Genomic DNA, 18,379 nt, shown 5'->3' with positions numbered 1-18,379 from the left:
TACCTTACTTACATAAGTTTTCAGACTGCTATGAGACTCAAAATTGAGCTCAGGTGCATCCTGTTTCTATTGATCATCCTTGAGATGTTTCTAAAACTTGATTGGAGTCCACCTGTGGTAAATATAATTGATTGGACATGATTTGGAAAGGCACATCCCTTACTATATAAGGTCCCACAGTTGACAGTGCATGCCAGAGCAAAAACCAAGCCAAAGGTTGAAGGAAATGTCTGTAGAGCTCATAGACAGGATTGTGTCGAGCCATAGATCTGTGGAAGGTTACCAAAACATTTCTGCAGCATTGAACCTCCCCAAGAACACAGTGGCCTCCATCATTTTTAAATGGAAGAACACAATTGTCACTCTGACAGAGCTCAAGAGTTGCTCTGTGGAGATGGGAGAAACTTACAGAAGGACAACCATCTCTACAGCACTCCACCAATGGCCAGACAAAAGCCACTCCCCAATAAAAGGCACGACAGCCCGCTTGGAGTTTGACAAAAGGCACCTAAAGACTCTCAAACCATGAGAAACAAGATTCTCTGATAAAATCTTTGGCCTGAATGCCAAGCGTCACATCTGTAGGAAATATGGCACCATCCTTTCAGTAAAGCATGGTGGTGGCAGCGTCATGCTGTGGGTATGTTTTTCAGTGGCAGGGACTGGGAGACTAGTCAGGATCGAGGGAAAGATGAACGAGGCTTAGTACAGAGAGATCCTTGATGAAAACCTGCTCCATAGCGCTCAGGACCTTAGACTGGGGCAAAGGTTCACCTTCCGAAAGGACTACGACCCAAAGCACATAGCCAAGACAACGCAGGAGTGGCTTCGGGACAAGTCTCTGAATGTCCTTGAGTGGCCCAGCCAGAGCCCAGACTTGAACCCGATCGAACATCTCTGGAGAGATCTGAAAATAGCTGTGCAGCAACGCTCCCCATCCAACCTGACAGAGCTTGAGAGGATCTGCAGAGAACAATGGAGAAACTCCTCAAATACAGGTGTGCCAAGCTTGTAGTGTCATATCCAAGAAGACTCAATGCTGTAATCACTGCCAAAGGTGCTTCAACAAAGTACTGAGTAAAGGGTTGGAATACTTATGTGATATTTCCTTTTTTTTTTAAATCTAAAAACCTGTTTTGAATTGTCATAATGGGGTATTGTGTGTCGATTGATGAGGGGAAAAAACTATGAAATCCATTTTAGAATAAGGTTGTAAAAGTCAAGGAGCCTGAATACTTTCTGAATGCACTTTATATCAAACATGGATACATTAGCATCACTAACACACATTACAATAGCCGATCCTCTGGATACTGTTGAGAGAGAAATCTATTTTGGCTCCATGACGGGGGAAGGGCTGACTGGTCCTTGGACATTGTCTTGTGTTTCGTCTAGTCATTTTGCCATGTGGCCGGTGACAGAGAGCACATACATTAGGGCCGAGCCTACACTTTCACACAGATGCCATCTTAACCCAAGCTTATAGGTGCCCATTTGTCGAATATCACTAATTAGCCACCACAGGCAAGACAACAACACACTCCAAAATAGAAGGTGTGGAGCCGTTTGCCTGAGAAAGAGGATGTCTTCAGTTCTCTCTGTGGATTTATTGCCAATTAATCCTAATTAATGTAAAAGCAGTGCTTTTCAAAGGGGTATGGGATTTCACAAACACATTATGAAAGTCGATACCATACCTTAACACTTGGGGTTTCTTTGTGCCCAGTTTCTTTGTTCAATATACTGTATTTGACCTGGAACCTCATGGTCTGCTTGATGTCTATAGGGATTTTGTACATAGAAAGCGTTGACATGGGGCAATACAGTCTGAAAAGGTCAGCTGGTTGCTTCAAGGAAATTGAGATTAAATGTATGTTTCCACACATCTGTTTTAAAATTCTAGGTTGTCTGGAGGTATTCAACGTTAGCCATTTTAAAAAGGCTCATAGCTACAACCCTTTGCCACTCCATCACTACATTCAACTCAGAGGCCGAGGTGAGTAATGGGCTATATTTTCCACACAAGTGGGCAACAAAAAAACACAAAAACAAAATCATTAATTGCCCACATACAGTAACCAAATGCCATCAAGGGCCCATGCTCTCATTAACCTGGCACCTAATTATCTGCCTCCAGTCTGAGTCGTGACAAGCCCCGGCGTCTGAACCCAACGCTTGTTGTGTCAGCAGTGGGATGCAGCGCTACTGCAGCCAGCCAGCCATCAAGCCAGGGCTCCATTATGTGTGTACCAGACAAAAGCCCCGTGCCGCAAAGGTTCCCTCTGCACGCGCCGCTGCAATGTTCCTTCCGTTAATGCCTTCCCTTCCAATTAAATCTGCAACTGTTAATTACTGTAATTATGGGAGCGAGCCCCTCGCTCTGTCCCCCCCACCTCCCTCTCTCCCGGTACGTCGAGACAAAATGGCACGGTAGCTGTTGTGCTGCTTCAGTTGTGCGTCTTCTCTGCTCCGGTGAAGCCCTTTGTAGGGAATTGAGTGGGGAAAGGGACTTGATTCACTTGATGGGGGTGATGTGGTGGAGACTGCACAGTTCATCATGGATAACTGGGGAAGGAAGTCACAGCCCATGGCCATGTCTCCAGACGCACTAATTAAATGGTGTGTAAAATACACTCCTAGAATAATTGGAAACAAATCATATTTTTTACCTTTTCCATTGGATATTAGACGAGGATTAGCACCATCATAAAACAAACTTTTTTCCCTATAGCAATTTTTTGTTGAAATTATTATTTCAAACGGTTATTTCATTGTGCTATTATAATAGTCTGTATTAAACCACAGTACCACTTTAGTACTGTCACAGTTCTTGCGATGGATATGATGTGATGCGTTGAGTAAAAGTGGAGCTAATTAAAGAGTAGATTGGCAGCCTTCCTGGTAGTCTCTGTTCTAATGTCCATCCTCTCTGTCCTGCATCTGTCACATGGTGTTGTTGGCACTGTACATTGATCTGACTAGCTCCTCCTCACTGTCACACTACAGACCACCGCAACCTGCAGCATCAGGCACAATGATGCTCCTTTTCAGGTACATGAGACTTTGGCTGAACATTCTGTCCCTCCAAATCACAGCCACTATTTACCTTAGGTTATAAACACTGTAAAAAACAAATGTATATGTGTTCTCATTGGTGAGCATCTCAACATGTCTCACCGCTCAGCAGTATGATGGCTGTCAAAGACACCCATTTCCAACAGTACAGCCTCTGCCTCCACCTGCAATTGGGGCTATATATGTTAGCTCGTCTGGGAAGAGAATGTTAATCTATAATTTGGAGTCATATTCTTCCCTATAAAATGCACTCTTCAGAGGGAAACAGCTCCCTCTTTTTCAGGCAGTGCAGTCTCTCCCGTGGATTCACTGAAACAAATCTAAATGATGGACTGTCATCTCTCGTGTAGAAATGCCATTGCAAAGAATATTGTGTCTGGCACTGGATCATGGTCTGCTGTATGTTCCCAATGCTGCTTTATGGTTCATGAGTACATACACACACTCACACACACGCACACGCACACACACACACACACACACACACACACAAGCTTGCACGCATTCATGCGTGGACTCATGCACACAAACACACACCACACAAACACACACAAATGCCTCAAGCCGAAACCATTTATTTGGAGGAATACAGTAAAAACATGGGATTAATGACAGAAGTAGTATTATTTGTTTCACCCTTAGCCTTTAGAGTAATGTATGCATGGCTTCATGCACATTATATTTAGATGAAGTGGTATCTATATGTGCCTGGTTGTCTGTGTGTACAGGACCTGCTGTGTGACCTGGTTTCGTGCAATCTCCATCTTCTAATTAGGGAGCTGCAGAGAAGCCTGCAAAGGAAGGAGCGATTAGTTGCCTTTGGGTATTTCATAACTGGCTTTCAGTGCCACATTTGCATTATGTGCTTGGGGTCTGAATAAAGAATTAGGGTACATTTGCAGTAAATTGAGGCTAGTAGCTAAAAAACAAAAGTACATCAGATATGAAATGAAATAAGAGAGGAAAAAGCAGCAAATGCTGTTAGTTATCTTGAAATGCTATAATACTACTTTACTGTAAATCTCATTTTCTTTGTTACTAAATAATTACACGAAGGTACCATTTAAAAAAAAAAGAAGGTATTTTTGTATTCTAGGTTTATGTGAGTATTGATGGTAAATGCTTTAACAGGCAGTTACTAATTGGTGCTGATTCTGGGCTGCTAGTGCAGCCCTGTGCTTGAGCCCCGTGCTGTATGTGTTCTGTAGGGTCAGTCAGTGTGATGATCTGTAGAGGAGGTCCTGTCCACTCATTTGGCCAGTCTCCCCGACCACTGCGTGCGGCCGCCACAGCCAGGCCTGGTCAGCCATCACTGCGCCACTTGGCCACCTGCCCACTCAAAGCCTTGTTTACCCAGTGTCCTTCCCTCAGTTGTCTCCAATCCTCTCCCTGTGGTCTGTCATGCCATGTGTCACTTTCCACAAATGTTAGTGCCACAATGGGACAGTGATTAATTTTGGTGTGTTCGGCAAAATGTCTACAAGATGTTTTTTTTTGTTTGTTTTTTCCCAACCCCTAACTTATCCTCTCTGCCATCTCTCTGATTCGGTGAAGCCCGACCCACCCATTCCCTTGTCAAGGACTTTCGAGAGGAGAGCATCATCATCGAAGGACAAAGGCTACCTGAACTGGCAAGGATCTTCTTATTTGACCGGAGCCACTTTTTGTCACGTTTTCTTTCCCGCCCCCTGTGCTGTCCGTTTAGAGTGTGCTGGTGGTGTATGATGGGAGAAGTCTTGACCCAGCACCGGGGGGCTGTAACACTTCACTGTCAATGGGCCTTATCACTCACCGCACTGGGAGGAAATACATCATCATGCTAGACAGGGATTCCCCAGTTTAGGGTCCCTTCCGTGCCCTCTATTACTCTGTATTTAATCTATCTGCATGCTCACTTGTTGATCCCCACAGTATCTCTGCCTGCCTCAACTCTAAAGTCAAACCCTCTGCGGTCTACAGTGGATACAACAAGAACTCACATGCTTAGAAGTCTCTTTTATAGAGGTGGAATAGTAATGTAAGGTGTGTATCTTTTCCTATTGATGCAGTTTGAAAGAGGGAGCGTGAGCGCGCATTGACAGATGTGCAGGGAACTGTCAAATTCACAGTTTCTGTCTGTGGGGAAATATAATGATTTAGCCCCTGAATTAGACAGGATCCTTTTCAGCTTTTTAATCGTAAGAAAGAAAGTGAAACCAAATGTGGCTAATGCGTGCTAGCTTTCCCTCAGTGTGGTATCAGGTATGGTAATTACCCTACCATTAACATTGGGAATAGCTAATGTGTATTAATGTGTTAATTACTGTACATGCTTGAGAGAGCCCGAAGGCATTCTCCCAGATTCTCTGTGCCATGTGGATGTAGGCCAAGCTTTAAAAAGACTTTAAGGACATCAATGAAATAGAATCTTTATGTTTTATTGGCCAGAACAAAAGATTTCCAATGGTAATTTGATGCACTTCTCTGCTTCTAAAGCGAGAGCCACTAATCTGGAGGCTTTGAAAACGAGATGATATTAAGTCAAAAGAGACATGGAAACAAGTCTGTAGTGACACAGTGTTCTTTGTGTTCTGTTGTCTCTTGTGTGTTGCTTTGGCATTGTGTTCTAATCACATGGTGGGTTAAGATTCAGGGATCCTCTGTAATACTCACCCAGAGAGGGGCCACCTCGGTGGGATCTGTTCAGCAGGCTGAGAGGAGAGCCACGGCCTGCCTGTCTCTGTATTGCTTGGGATTGTATTCTGCTCTAAGAGAGATGACCTTTGCAAATATTGACAGAAAATAAATTTGGTTTCGATTAGTTAGCTTTAGGAGACCTTTGTGGATCAATGCAATTAGATGCACAGTGTGTCGATATTGGCTGGGCCTTTTCGCTGGACGCATTGAGCAGGAAAGGAACTGCATGGGGTCAGGGTTAGGTGTATCGAACAGGATATTTTGAAAGCAGTGGAAGTAACAGAGATACAATGTGTTCTTTAAAATACAACAAGGCACACAGTTCACAATCAATTTGCAACACACTATTGTGCAGTTTGTATTTGTTAATGTTTTTATCCCTCTATATAACCAAATGCGGTAGAGAGAAAATAATTAGGTATATAATTAAATATGTGGAACAAATATTCAAACAAAGTAAATGTAAAAAGGGAAAATCTCACTAAATAAAAATCTCTCTCCCTTTTCCTCTGTGATGTACTGAGGTGTTATGGTCCTCTCTCTGTGACAGTGCAGTACGGCAGTATGATCTGGTGGATAACCCTCCTCCAGCCCCTGATCCTGCTCCTCTCCTCAGCAGCTCACATTAACCCAGCAGGGCTCTGCCTTTATGACTCTCCTGCTCACACTTCAGTGATGAGAGTAAACAAACGCTGGGCCAAAGGTCAGCTAAGCCCCCGGAATAAAAGAAGGCACAGGGGGAAAGAGGTGGGAGGAAAGGAGAGTGGCCAGAGGCATTGCTCAAATCACTGTCAGAACATCAAGCAGGGGTGATAAACGAGACAATGGCACTAAACCGGAAATGATTCTAAACAGTGGAGGGGAGAGAAAGGCCTGCTTTGACTTCATCTGTCAGTTGTGTTATTTCATCGGATCAGATATGACATTGAAACATGTAAAAATAATAAGTAAAACCACACCTCACTGATATGAATGTATTAATCACAATGTTGACTTCCTTTCAACCTTAGATTAGAAATGAGGTAAACAATATGAATACAGATTTCAATGAGAGAAAAACAAAAATCCAAGGAGAGAGAAATCCAGTAGAAGATGGAAATTCACAGCACTTGGTCTTTTGGCTGGGAGCTGCTCCCTGCTGTATGTTGAGGCAGGTGGAGGGGGGGGAGTGTTTCCAAACCCGTTTGTTATGGATGGGCCTTGATAGCTACTCTGGCACAAACACACGCTAGTGGGCTGCTGGAGGGGCGGAACAATCGCAGACCAGTGGAGTAATCATTTTTATCCCGCTGAATTCCCAAATAGAAATGGACATGTATGATAAAAATGTCATGGCCACTCCACACGTTAGCTTCCTAATAGGATTGCACGTCACTTCCTAATGTCTCGCTCTGTTTGCTCATGCTCTGAATGGACACATTATTGCTCACAGGAACTTTACTGTAATATATGCTGAGACAAGTAGCTCTTTATGGCCTGTTATTATTTGGTTTGAATGAAACCCTGTAAATTCCCCCAGCTGTGCTTCCCCTGGATAAAGAGTGAGTGGAGTAAAAGTGACAACATGGGTTTGGTGTGTAAATGTGCACTGCTGCTCTCAGAGTTCTAGTTAATGTACCTGACATGAAAAACATGCCTAACTACTTACTATCACCTCCATCACAAAGGAAAGTGCGGACTTGAGCTTGTGTCTGCAGCAAAGGGTAGGCAAAGGTACTGCACTGAGCAAACCTGCTCAATCAACCTCCAGATATTACCGCCACTATACTAATAGCTCAGCATCTTTACAAATATGATGGTGATGGGTTAAAGATATGATGGTGATGGGTTAAAGATATGATGGTGATGGGTTAAAGATATGATGGTGATGGGTTAAAGATATGATGGTGATGGGTTAAAGATATGATGGTGATGGGTTAAAGATATGATGGTGATGGGGTTAAAGATATGATGGTGATGGGGTTAAAGATATGATGGTGATGGGGTTAAAGATATGATGGTGATGGGGTTAAATATATGATGGTGATGGGGTTAAAGTTATGATGGTGATGGGGTTAAAGATATGATGGTGATGGGTTAAAGATATGATGGTGATGGGGTTAAAGATATGATGGTGATGGGTTAAAGATATGATGGTGGTGGGGGTTAAAGATATGATGGTGATGGGGTTAAAGATATGATGGTGATGGGGTTAAAGTTATGATGGTGATGGGGTTAAAGATATGATGGTGATGGGTTAAATATATGATGGTAATGGGTTAAAGATATGATGGTGATGGGGTTAAAGATATGATGGTGATGGGTTAAAGATATGATGGTGATGGGTTAAAGATATGATGGTGATGGGTTAAAGATATGATGGTGATGGGGTTAAAGTTATGATGGTGATGGGGTTAAAGGTATGATGGTGATGGGGTTAAAGATATGATGGTGATGGGATTAAAGATATGATGGTGATGGGGTTAAAGATATGATGGTGATGGGTTAAAGATATGATGGTGATGGGTTAAAGTTATGATGGTGATGGGGTTAAAGTTATGATGGTGATGGGGTTAAAGATATGATGGTGATGGGGTTAAAGATATGATGGTGATGGGGTTAAATATATGATGGTGATGGGGTTAAAGATATGATGGTGATGGGATTAAAGATATGATGGTGATGGGGTTAAAGTTATGATGGTGATGGGGTTAAAGATATGATGGTGATGGGGTTAAAGACATGATGGTGATGGGTTAAAGATATGATGGTGATGGGTTAAAGATATGATGGTGATGGGGTTAAAGATATGATGGTGATGGGTTAAAGATATGATGGTGATGGTGATAAAGATATGATGGTGATGGGTTAAAGATATGATGGTGATGGGTTAAAGATATGATGGTGATGGGTTAAAGATATGATGGTGATGGGGTTAAAGATATGATGGTGATGGGGTTAAATATATGATGGTGATGGGGTTAAAGATATGATGGTAATGGGGTTAAAGATATGATGGTGATGAGTTTAAAGATATTATGGTAATGGGATAAAGTTCGTGGATTAATGGCATTTTGTTCACATGGGGGATTTGGCTTGGCATGCCTGATGCTACAACTCTTCCAGCATCAATGTCTCCAACACAAATGGCCACATGCATCCTTTAACACCATTACAACTACAAGACAAACATCCAGCCAATAGATACACAAATTTGTCTTGCAGTAGCATCTCCACATCTGAGACACACCAATGTCGATGGCGATTGTTAATGGGGTATGTAATGAGAGAGGTGATAGTATGTTACTTTAAATATCCATATAGTATGGTGTGCTGGGTCACAGTCAGTGCCTGGTAGAGCCCCTCTCTGATTGCTAGGCTACTGCCTCACACAATAGAACGACTAATCTTCTTATTTAAAATTCAAGGGCTCACCATATCTTAATGAAGCCTTAAGAAACTGTTAAATCCCTACATCTCTGGCAGATTATTGAATAGAGATAACCCTGGTAATCATAACATCTAAGTGGGCACTCAGTGTTTACTGCAGATTGGGTGCCCTTTTTATTAATTTATTGGACTGAATAATGGAGATTTATTTGGCTGGTAATTCTGACTGGCTGCAGTCTTTTTTTCATTGTAGCCGTCATGACAACATTCTCTATGAATGCAGGTCTACTCCTATGCTGACTGATGGCTAATTAGGATTGAAATATATAGGAAAGAATGAAAAGAGAAAAGGAAACAGCAGGTCCCGATAGCGAAAGTCGGCGCTCAATGATTTGTTTGCGTGTGTGTATGTGCCCGCGGGCGCGCGTGTTTGTGCGTGCGTGGTTGCTTGTGAGCCCTGAGGTATCTTAGAGTTGCACAGTAATCAAGTGCACAATTAGAAGAGAAAAAGGGAAAATATTGTCCATGAGTAGTTGTAAATGAAGTAGAATAATGCTAAATATGGTAACGTTAAGAATGTGGAAGAACTATGGCTCTGTTGTTAATCACAGAAAACCAACAGACAGTTGTGATTTCAGGCTTTGCATCATGCAGAAAAGGCAGACACATACTTGAGGTTTATTCCTCTGTTTAGCATCCTTTCGGAGAATAGAAGTGCCACCTCGCAGTTGAGCATTTGTCAGTTTATGGATGTTGCTGTCATGTAAGCCTCCCTGTACACACAGTGTGCAGTGCAGTGTGTAGATAAAATAAGGCAGGCCCGGGCTTTAGGCGACAGGAACACAGCACGTACACAGGAGGTACCCAATCCATTCCCACAGGGGATTACCCGCACTGCACTTTGGCTATATGACAGACATCCAGGGAAAGGTACCTATAGAAAATAATTTTGGCTTTAACGGCTCACTGCTCAGGATACTGTACAAGACAATACTTGTGAGGCTGGCACTGCATAATCTGGGCTGTTGTATGTTTTTTACCCGCATGGAAATCAGCCAGTCAGCCATGGAGGAGTCAGTTTAAGAGTGTGTCTCGGTGTGGTTCTTGGTGAGTCCTCCAAACCCACCCTCTGGTATAGAATGAACACTAAACATATTACAAATTATTATTCAGTTACCATGGAGGTTCTGCCCTATCAAACAAAAGAACAGTATCAAAACTCCTTTGTGTCCATCTACTGTATCTTGCCTATGCTGCTCTGTACCATCACTCATTCATATATCCTTATGTACATATTCTTTATCCCCTTACACTGTGTATAAGACAGTAGTTTAATGAATTGTTAGTTAGATTACTTGTTGGTTATTACTGCATTGTCGGAACTAGAAGCACAAGCATTTCGCTGCACTCGCATTAACATCTGCTAACCATGTGTATGTGACAAATAAAATTTGATTTGATTTTTATTTGAAATTTGTCATGTCTGGAGGTCTGGACGCCCTCATGTCTAACTGTCACTCTCTCTCTCTCTGATGTCTCTCAGGCCTCAGCATCCGTGGTGCCCAGGAGGAGGACCCTCCCGACCCTCAGCTCATGCGTCTGGACAACATGCTGCTGGCGGAGGGCGTGTCAGGACCAGAGAAAGGGGGTGGATCCGCCGCTGCCGCCGCTGCAGCCGCAGCTTCAGGAGGGGCCTCAGACAATTCCATCGAACACTCAGACTACAGAGCCAAACTCACCCAGATCAGACAGATCTACCACACAGAGCTGGAGAAATACGAACAGGTTGGTGTGAGTCACACCTTTAACCAGCTTCACATCACACCTTTAACCAGCTTCACATCACACCTTTAACCAGCTTCACATCACACCTTTAACCAGCTTCACATCACACCTTTAAGCTTCATAGACGTATTATTAGAGTACAAAACCAGGAACAAAATATTTGTTGTAATATTGGAAACGTACATATTTTGTGGTTCGTTAACTAAGTCTAAGTTAACTAAGTTTCAGGAGTAGTGTAGACTAAGTTAACTAAGTCTCGGGAGTTATGTGGTCTAAGTCTAGGTTAACTACGTCTGGGAAGTAGTGTCATCTAAGTCTACGTTAGCTAACTCTGGGGAGTAGTCTTAGTAAGTTAACTAAGTCTGGGGAGTAGGGTCTAAGTTAAAAAAATATATATATATAATTTATAATATATTTTTTTAACCTCTTTTTCATGGCATCCAATTGGTAGTTATGGTCTTGTCCCATCACTGCAACTCCTGTACGGACTCGGGAGAGGCGATGGTCAAGAGCAGTGTGTACCCGAAACACAACCCAACTGAGCCGCACTGCTTCTCGACATAATGCTCGCTTAACCTGGAAGCCAGCCGCACCAATGTGTTGGAGGAAACACCGTACACCTGGTGACCGTCCTGCGCCCGTCACTTATTTTCCACCATAATTTGCAAATTAATTAATTAAAAGTCCTACAATGTGATTTTCTGGATTTTTTTTCCTCATTTTGTCTGTCAAAGTTGAAGTGTACCTACGATGAAAATTACAGGCCTCTCTCATCGTTTTAAGTGGGAGAACTTGCACAATTGGTGGCTGACTAAATACTTTTTTGCCCCACTGTAAGTCTAAGGTAACTAGGTTAACTAAGTCTGGGGAGTTATGTAGTCTAAGTCTAAGTTAACTAAGTCTGGGAAGTAGTGTAGTCTAAGTAATGTAGTCGTCTCAGTAAAATGAGAATATGATCAACTCATTCAGGTGCCATGTTGAGCTTCAGCAATAAAACAGACACATTATAAGAGAAAATGAAAGGTGGAACACTGATGCCTCAGCAGTGCAGCGAGGTGAATCAGACTAATTTACTCCCGGCACTCTGAGAGGAGAGGAGTGAGGGAGGAGAGGAGAGGAGGGAGGGGAGAAGAGGACACACAACACTTTGCCTGGAGTGAATGCATCTTTCTTAGGGGTGTTTCCAGGTTTTAATTATCTAAATGTAAATACTTAACGAATTTTACTCAGAGTAATGAGCTAAAGTGTGCACTACGTAAATGAGTTATTCTAATTAATCATGTATGAACTACTGGTTTAACGAAAAGCTGTTTAAATTCTGTCTGTGCTGGGCCAAAGCCAAATTGCAAATCGGCATTTGCATTTATAGATGACTTCACCAACTAAGTAATTGAAGTGCTCAGCAGTCGTATAAATACTGGGCTGTGTTTTTCAAAAGCACGATCAGTGAAGATACTTTTAACTAAGGGAGAAGGCTAATAAACACATTCAGCTACTGAAAGTTGTTCCTAACCAAAGGATACTAGCCAGGAGGGTACTAACAGGGCTGGGTTGGGCTCTGTGATTTCTCTTCAGGCGTGTAACGAGTTCACCACCCATGTGATGAACCTGCTGAGGGAGCAGTCCCGCACGCGACCCATCTCTCCCAAAGAGATAGAACGCATGGTTGGCATCATCCACCGCAAATTCAGCTCCATCCAGATGCAGCTCAAGCAGAGCACCTGTGAGGCCGTCATGATCCTGCGCTCTAGATTCCTTGATGCCAGGTCAGTGTGTATATATGAAGTGCATGTGTGTTACTGTGTGTCTCTGTGTTCCAAAACCTTTCTTAGACCGTGACCAACAAAATCAATGTTTTCTAGACCCACAAAATCAATGTTTTCTAGACCCACAAAATCAACGTTTTCTAGACCCACAAAACCAATGTTTCTAGACCCACAAAACCAATGTTTCTAATGTACTTCTATATCTGCGAAAAACGAATCAACAACATACAGCGCCAAACAGTACACTGCAAATATTCATAGATGATCTTGCCATAAAGCGCACGTGTTATGTGTTATAGCCACCTTTCAAGATAATCATCCGCTATCACCTGAATGCATTTTAGATTAAATGAAGTAGGAACAAAGTCATATGTAATCAGCAGGTGTTCTGGATTACTGTAATCACAAACCGTTTGTGGAGTGGAGCTCTAAGGAGAGTGGGAGGAAGCAGAAACCAAGCAGAAGCACATTTGCTGCCCATTGCTTGTGTGAAGTGCAGTAAACAAGGCAAAATAAGCAGCAAATGCTAAATAACATGATAAGTTGTTCCCTGGGGGGTAGAAGGGGACCCAGATCTAGTTAGAGTTGGTTTGTTCCCACTGGAGTTCCCTGTTGTGGAGTGGAGCTCTAAGGAGAGTGGGAGGAAGCAGAAACCAAGCAGATGCACAGTTGCTGCCCATTTGCTTGTGTGAAGTGTATTAAACAAGGTAAAATAAGCAGCAAACACTCAATAACATGATAAGTAGTGCCCTGGGGGGGGGTAAAGAAGACCCAGATCTAGTTAGAGGGGATTTGTTCCCACTGGAGTTCCCTGGGGCTGTGGCATTCCAGGAACAATGCTCAGCTGGGCATGTCTTGATTTCTATAATGTACCGAGATGCAACTGGGCCTAGCACTCCATCACCAAGCCTGTCCATCTGCTGTGCTAAACACTACACATTACATGCTTGGCCTGGAGATCAGAGACCAACAGACCAAATTAAGCAATGTATGTGTTTTTGTGTTTCTGTGTGTGTTGTGTGTGTTTGTGGGTTTAGTGGTTGGAGGATGGCTTGGTGTGTGTTGATGAGGATGGTGCTAAAAGGAGGACACAATATTCCGCTCCTGAGACCCCCATTCCTCATTATTTTCACAATTTATGTGTGAGATTGATTGTGCTATTTGTCCGATCCAAATGGATGAGTTAATGCTGGTTTCCCTAATGAGCTTCCTTGGCATTTCTCTCATTTTGTTCACTATTCAGGCGGAAAAGGAGAAACTTCAGCAAGCAGGCGACGGAAATCTTGAACGAGTATTTCTACTCGCACCTCAGCAACCCATATCCCAGTGAAGAAGCCAAAGAGGAGTTGGCCAAAAAGTGCAGCATTACAGTATCCCAGGTGGGTGCAGCTTCCTTATCTCAGACGCAGTGGCTGGTGGGTATTCAGGGGAGAAAAGGCAGTATACGAGGCCCCTGGCTGCAACTCAAGACCATTCTGGTAGGACGGCTAGGCCACACTATCAGAGAACAATGTCCTTATCTTACCTTGACATTGAGCCTAATGACACCTCAGCTAGGGCAGGTTCAGCCTATCACAGCAGTGGCCACGGGGAGGGGAGGTCAGCGTCCTAATATTGGCCGCAATCAGAGGCCTTCAGTGGGTAAGTCCTCCATAGATGTCCTCTCTGGGCCTGTTAGTCCTCCATAGATGTCCTCTCTGGGCCTGTTAGTCCTCCATAGATGTCCTCTCTGGGCCTGTTAGTCCTCCATAGATGTCCTCTCTGGACCTGTTAGTCCTCCATAGATGTCCTCTCTGGGCCTGTTAGTCCTCCATAGATGTCCTCTCTGGGCCTGTTAGTCCTCCATAGATGTCCTCTCTGGGCCTGTTAGTCCTCCATAGATGTCCTCTCTGGGCCTGTTAGTCCTGCATAGATGTCCACTCTGGGCTTGTTAGTCCTCCATAGATGTCCACTCTGGGCCTGTTAGTCCTCCATAGATGTCCTCTCTGGGCCTGTTAGTCCTCCATAGATGTCCTCTCTAGGCCTGTTAGTCCTCCATAGATGTCCACTCTGGGCCTGTTAGTCCTCCATAGATGTCCTCTCTGGGCCTGTTAGTCTTCCATAGATGTCCTCTCTGGGCCTGTTAGTCCTCCATAGATGTCCTCTCTGGGCCTGTTAGTCCTCCATAGATGTCCTCTCTGGGCCTGTTAGTCCTCCATAGATGTCCACTCTGGGCCTGTTAGTCCTCCATAGACGTCCTCTCTGGGCCTGTTAGTCCTCCATAGATGTCCACTCTGGGCTTGTTAGTCCTCCATAGATGTCCTCTCTGGGCCTGTTAGTCCTCCATAGATGTCCTCTCTGGGCCTGTTAGTCCTCCATAGATGTCCTCTCTGGGCCTGTTAGTCCTCCATAGATGTCCTCTCTGGGCCTGTTAGGCCTCCATAGATGTCCACTCTGGGTCTCCGGCCATTTTCTTTGTCATTCTCTCTGTCTGCTCAATCAGTCCAGGTGGCTGGATGTTAACCTGTATAGGTTATCCAGTTAATCCATATGATGTTTAAGGTACATGTGAAGTCACAGTGCTCAGGCTTAGGCTTGTACATGCAGACGACACTGCTTCACCCAATAAACATTTTATTTTTACAAACAATTTATGTGACTTTCCCACTTGACCTTTTATCTAATAGATGGGTTAACCTGAAGGCAATATAACCTCTCACACCCAACCCCCACACCCAAACCAATTCAGCATTGTTATCATCCTTCACTCTGTTCTGCTACTATTGTTAAACTTTGGATAATTTAGATTTGTGTATTCTAGTTCAGATGTTAATCCATGGTTGTTCCAATTTGAGAATTACCTATACAATAAACACTGATTTGCAATGTTCTCTCTTGTCTGTGGGGAGGGGTTGTGGAGGGGTATATTGAGTGTAGTCATGCAGAGTCAGATACTGTAAAAGCCCATTCTTTTTTGCCTTCAGGGGGTGGGAAGCACCATCACAGTATCACAGGTATGTCATGACTTCTCCTGATCCACTGTTGTTGTTTTCATTCTTTTGTATATTTTCTTGGTTTCTGTATGTGCACCTTCACAGTCTTCCACTGCACACAGATCCCCTTCCTCACACAAATGGACTGATATCCTGGCATTCAAAATCAGTCTGATGCTATTTTAATGTAGGCGTACCATGCTTACAGCTTTACTGTAAGTTTGGCACCAAGCAAGTTCCACTGTGATGCATAGAATGTGTGTTATTTTGCTGTTGAATATCACACAATATTGGGTGAGCAAATCATATGCCAAGACTAGGTATCATACAACATTTTCATTGTATTTTCAGCGCACTTTTGATCATTCTTTATGATTGCTAAATACCATTTAAAGACAACAACCATACCACCACATTATATGTTGGTTTTGATGTCTCATGTCATATAATTTTACTTTTTTGTTATTTATATTACACAAATCATTTGTTTTCTACACAGTATGCATTTTTTGTTAGTTGTAGATCGTCTGCTAGTTATGTCCTTCTTGGTTTTAGAACATGCAGCGTGTGTCTAATGTTCTGCTTTCTGCCAGTGTGGTTCATGTTCGTTGAAAGAGTGGGCATTGACCCTCACAAGTGGAACAGTTCTCTGTTCTGAGTGCTTGACTTAACAGGGCACTGTAGGAGTTCCCAGGAGGACAAATCAGTCCAGAAATAAGAGGCCTTTTAAGAATTCACTTGAACTCATCTCAAGCCCCATTAGCAGGGTTCTCCTTGACAACCCTAGTCCACTGCAGCAACTCCTATTGACTACTTTGTAGTGCTTTGGCTCAGTCTTAGTGAGTTAGACTATGTCAAGTCCTCTCTGAGTTTGTTGTCTTACCCAAGCATAGGAGAGCCTGGTGAAGTCAGAAGAGTTACTCCAGAGAATGGGCAGTAATGGCGTGTTTGGGTATTTCCAGATACTCTCAAACTCAATGGTGAGGTTTGTTCACTAAGGAAGGCATTATGTACAGTATTACAGTACCTTTGTATACTTCCTTATATAACTTTCTTTCATATACACTACAGTGACTGTAGTATAAATATGTGAATCAATAAGCATTAGATATCAGTCTGATGGTTATCACAGATGTCTAGGTGGAATCTACTGCTTTGATTTATGTATTGACTAAGTAGGTTTAGGTGGAAATTACACAATGCCAATATTGTTCTTTGACTAGAGGGAACTGAGTGTGTGTTTCATTGCATGAGCATATACTGAACAAAACTATAAATGCAACATGTAAAGTGTTGGTCCCGTGAGCTGAAATAATAGATCCCAGAAATGTTCCATACTCACAAAAAGGTTATTGCTCAAAAATGTTGTGCTCAAATTTGTTTACATCCCTGTTAGTGAGCCTTTCTACTTTGTCAAGATAATCCATCTACCTGACAGGTTTAGCATATCAAGAAGCTGATTAAACAGAGTGATCATTATACAGATGCATCTTGACAGTACGTGTTCCATTTGTGTTTTTGTTCAGTATAATTTGAGCCAGTTTGCTACAGCAGGAACATAATCCTGCATCAACAGGAAATGTGAATTATTACTTATATTATAATTCATGGGCATTTTTTGTAGTGGTTGATAAATCTTTCCTTAGTGAAAATCAAGTCTGACATTTTAAAGTGGATATTACAAACTTTAGAAGCATTTTAAAACCTTGAATACTCGACAAGTTTGCATTTCCTGATCTGCAGGAAAATCTTCAGCACCAAAAGAGTGTTAAAGATAAGATCCTACATCTGTAATTCTGTTGTTCAAGATATTACCTCACTTCATGAAGCAATGGCCCTCTAAATTCAGGATGCAGTCTTACTGTATTATTTCACTCTGTCAGTATGCATGTGTGACAATAAGGGTGTGGGATTGGACGGCAGTGGTTTCTGTCAGTGTTTATGGATGTGTCAGGGGCCATAATTTATATAATCTCCAGACAATGCTGCTGTGAGGGGGAACTCTGCTCCCAGGGCACAGACAGGGACAGGCAGCCCTCTAAACGGACAAAAGAGAGAGAGAAAGCTCAGAACACAGGGCCGATTCAGCACCACAATCTGTGTTTACCAATTTCAGAGCTCACAGTCTTCACACTTATCAATATTTCAGGTCATTATATATTTAGGCGAGGGATGCCTTGGGTTAAGGTGTTAAGTATTCATGTTCTCTGTTCTATTATTGATAATATTAGCAGCAGGATGGCCACTGAAACCACCTTCGTCTGTATAATTAAGACCCATGTTTTAGGTTTCGTTAAAGAGTCTCCTGAAGAAGACCTTATGAATCCAGTGGTATTGAGATCTTGGAAAGATCATCTATTCCCTTTCAATGACAAGAGCAGTGTATTGACCTGGAGTGGGGTAGAAATGTTAGTGAATTATTAACTACTGTTACATGCCCCCTCTTGTGGGTCACTGAGAACAAACCCGGTGTCGTGTTCTTGCAAGGAGTCTGCATGACCATTATACAATCGCTCCCTTTGATGCAGCTGCTGAGGTCAGGTAATTCAGTCTTTCAACTTGGCTCCCACTACACAGGGAAGTCAATTGAATGCACAGTCTGTCACAAGATAAAAGGGAATTAGTTCTGTGGATTGGGTTGTGGTCCCTACCTTACGGTGCCTGCATTTACACAATGTTTAGCTCAACTGTGAATCACCAAAGCCAGAGTTGAGTGGGCAGGAGAAAAATGTGTGT

At 42.9% G+C, this 18,379-nt stretch overlaps 1 protein-coding gene across 6 annotated transcripts in view; it reads left to right on the top strand.

The window, feature by feature from the left end:
- pbx3b (pre-B-cell leukemia homeobox 3b) overlaps positions 1-18,379 on the top strand; it is an 83,900-nt gene that overhangs the window by 51,867 nt on the left and 13,654 nt on the right. For 3 of the 6 annotated variants that reach the window (XM_064967119.1, XM_064967117.1, XM_064967115.1), the window contains exons 3-6: positions 10,664-10,905; positions 12,481-12,671; positions 13,915-14,050; positions 15,635-15,664. In XM_064967119.1, coding sequence (XP_064823191.1) covers positions 10,664-10,905; positions 12,481-12,671; positions 13,915-14,050; positions 15,635-15,664 — 599 coding nt within the window. The remainder of the gene's footprint in view (positions 1-10,663; positions 10,906-12,480; positions 12,672-13,914; positions 14,051-15,634; positions 15,665-18,379) is intronic. The other 3 variants (XM_064967118.1, XM_064967116.1, XM_064967114.1) reach the window with 1 other exon arrangement.

The sequence above is a fragment of the Oncorhynchus masou genome, chromosome 1 (assembly GCF_036934945.1).
Source record: "Oncorhynchus masou masou isolate Uvic2021 chromosome 1, UVic_Omas_1.1, whole genome shotgun sequence".
Taxonomy (NCBI): Eukaryota; Metazoa; Chordata; class Actinopteri; order Salmoniformes; family Salmonidae; genus Oncorhynchus; species Oncorhynchus masou.
The sequence above is the reverse complement of the archived record's forward strand: the minus strand, read 5'-3'. Positions and strand labels throughout refer to the sequence as shown.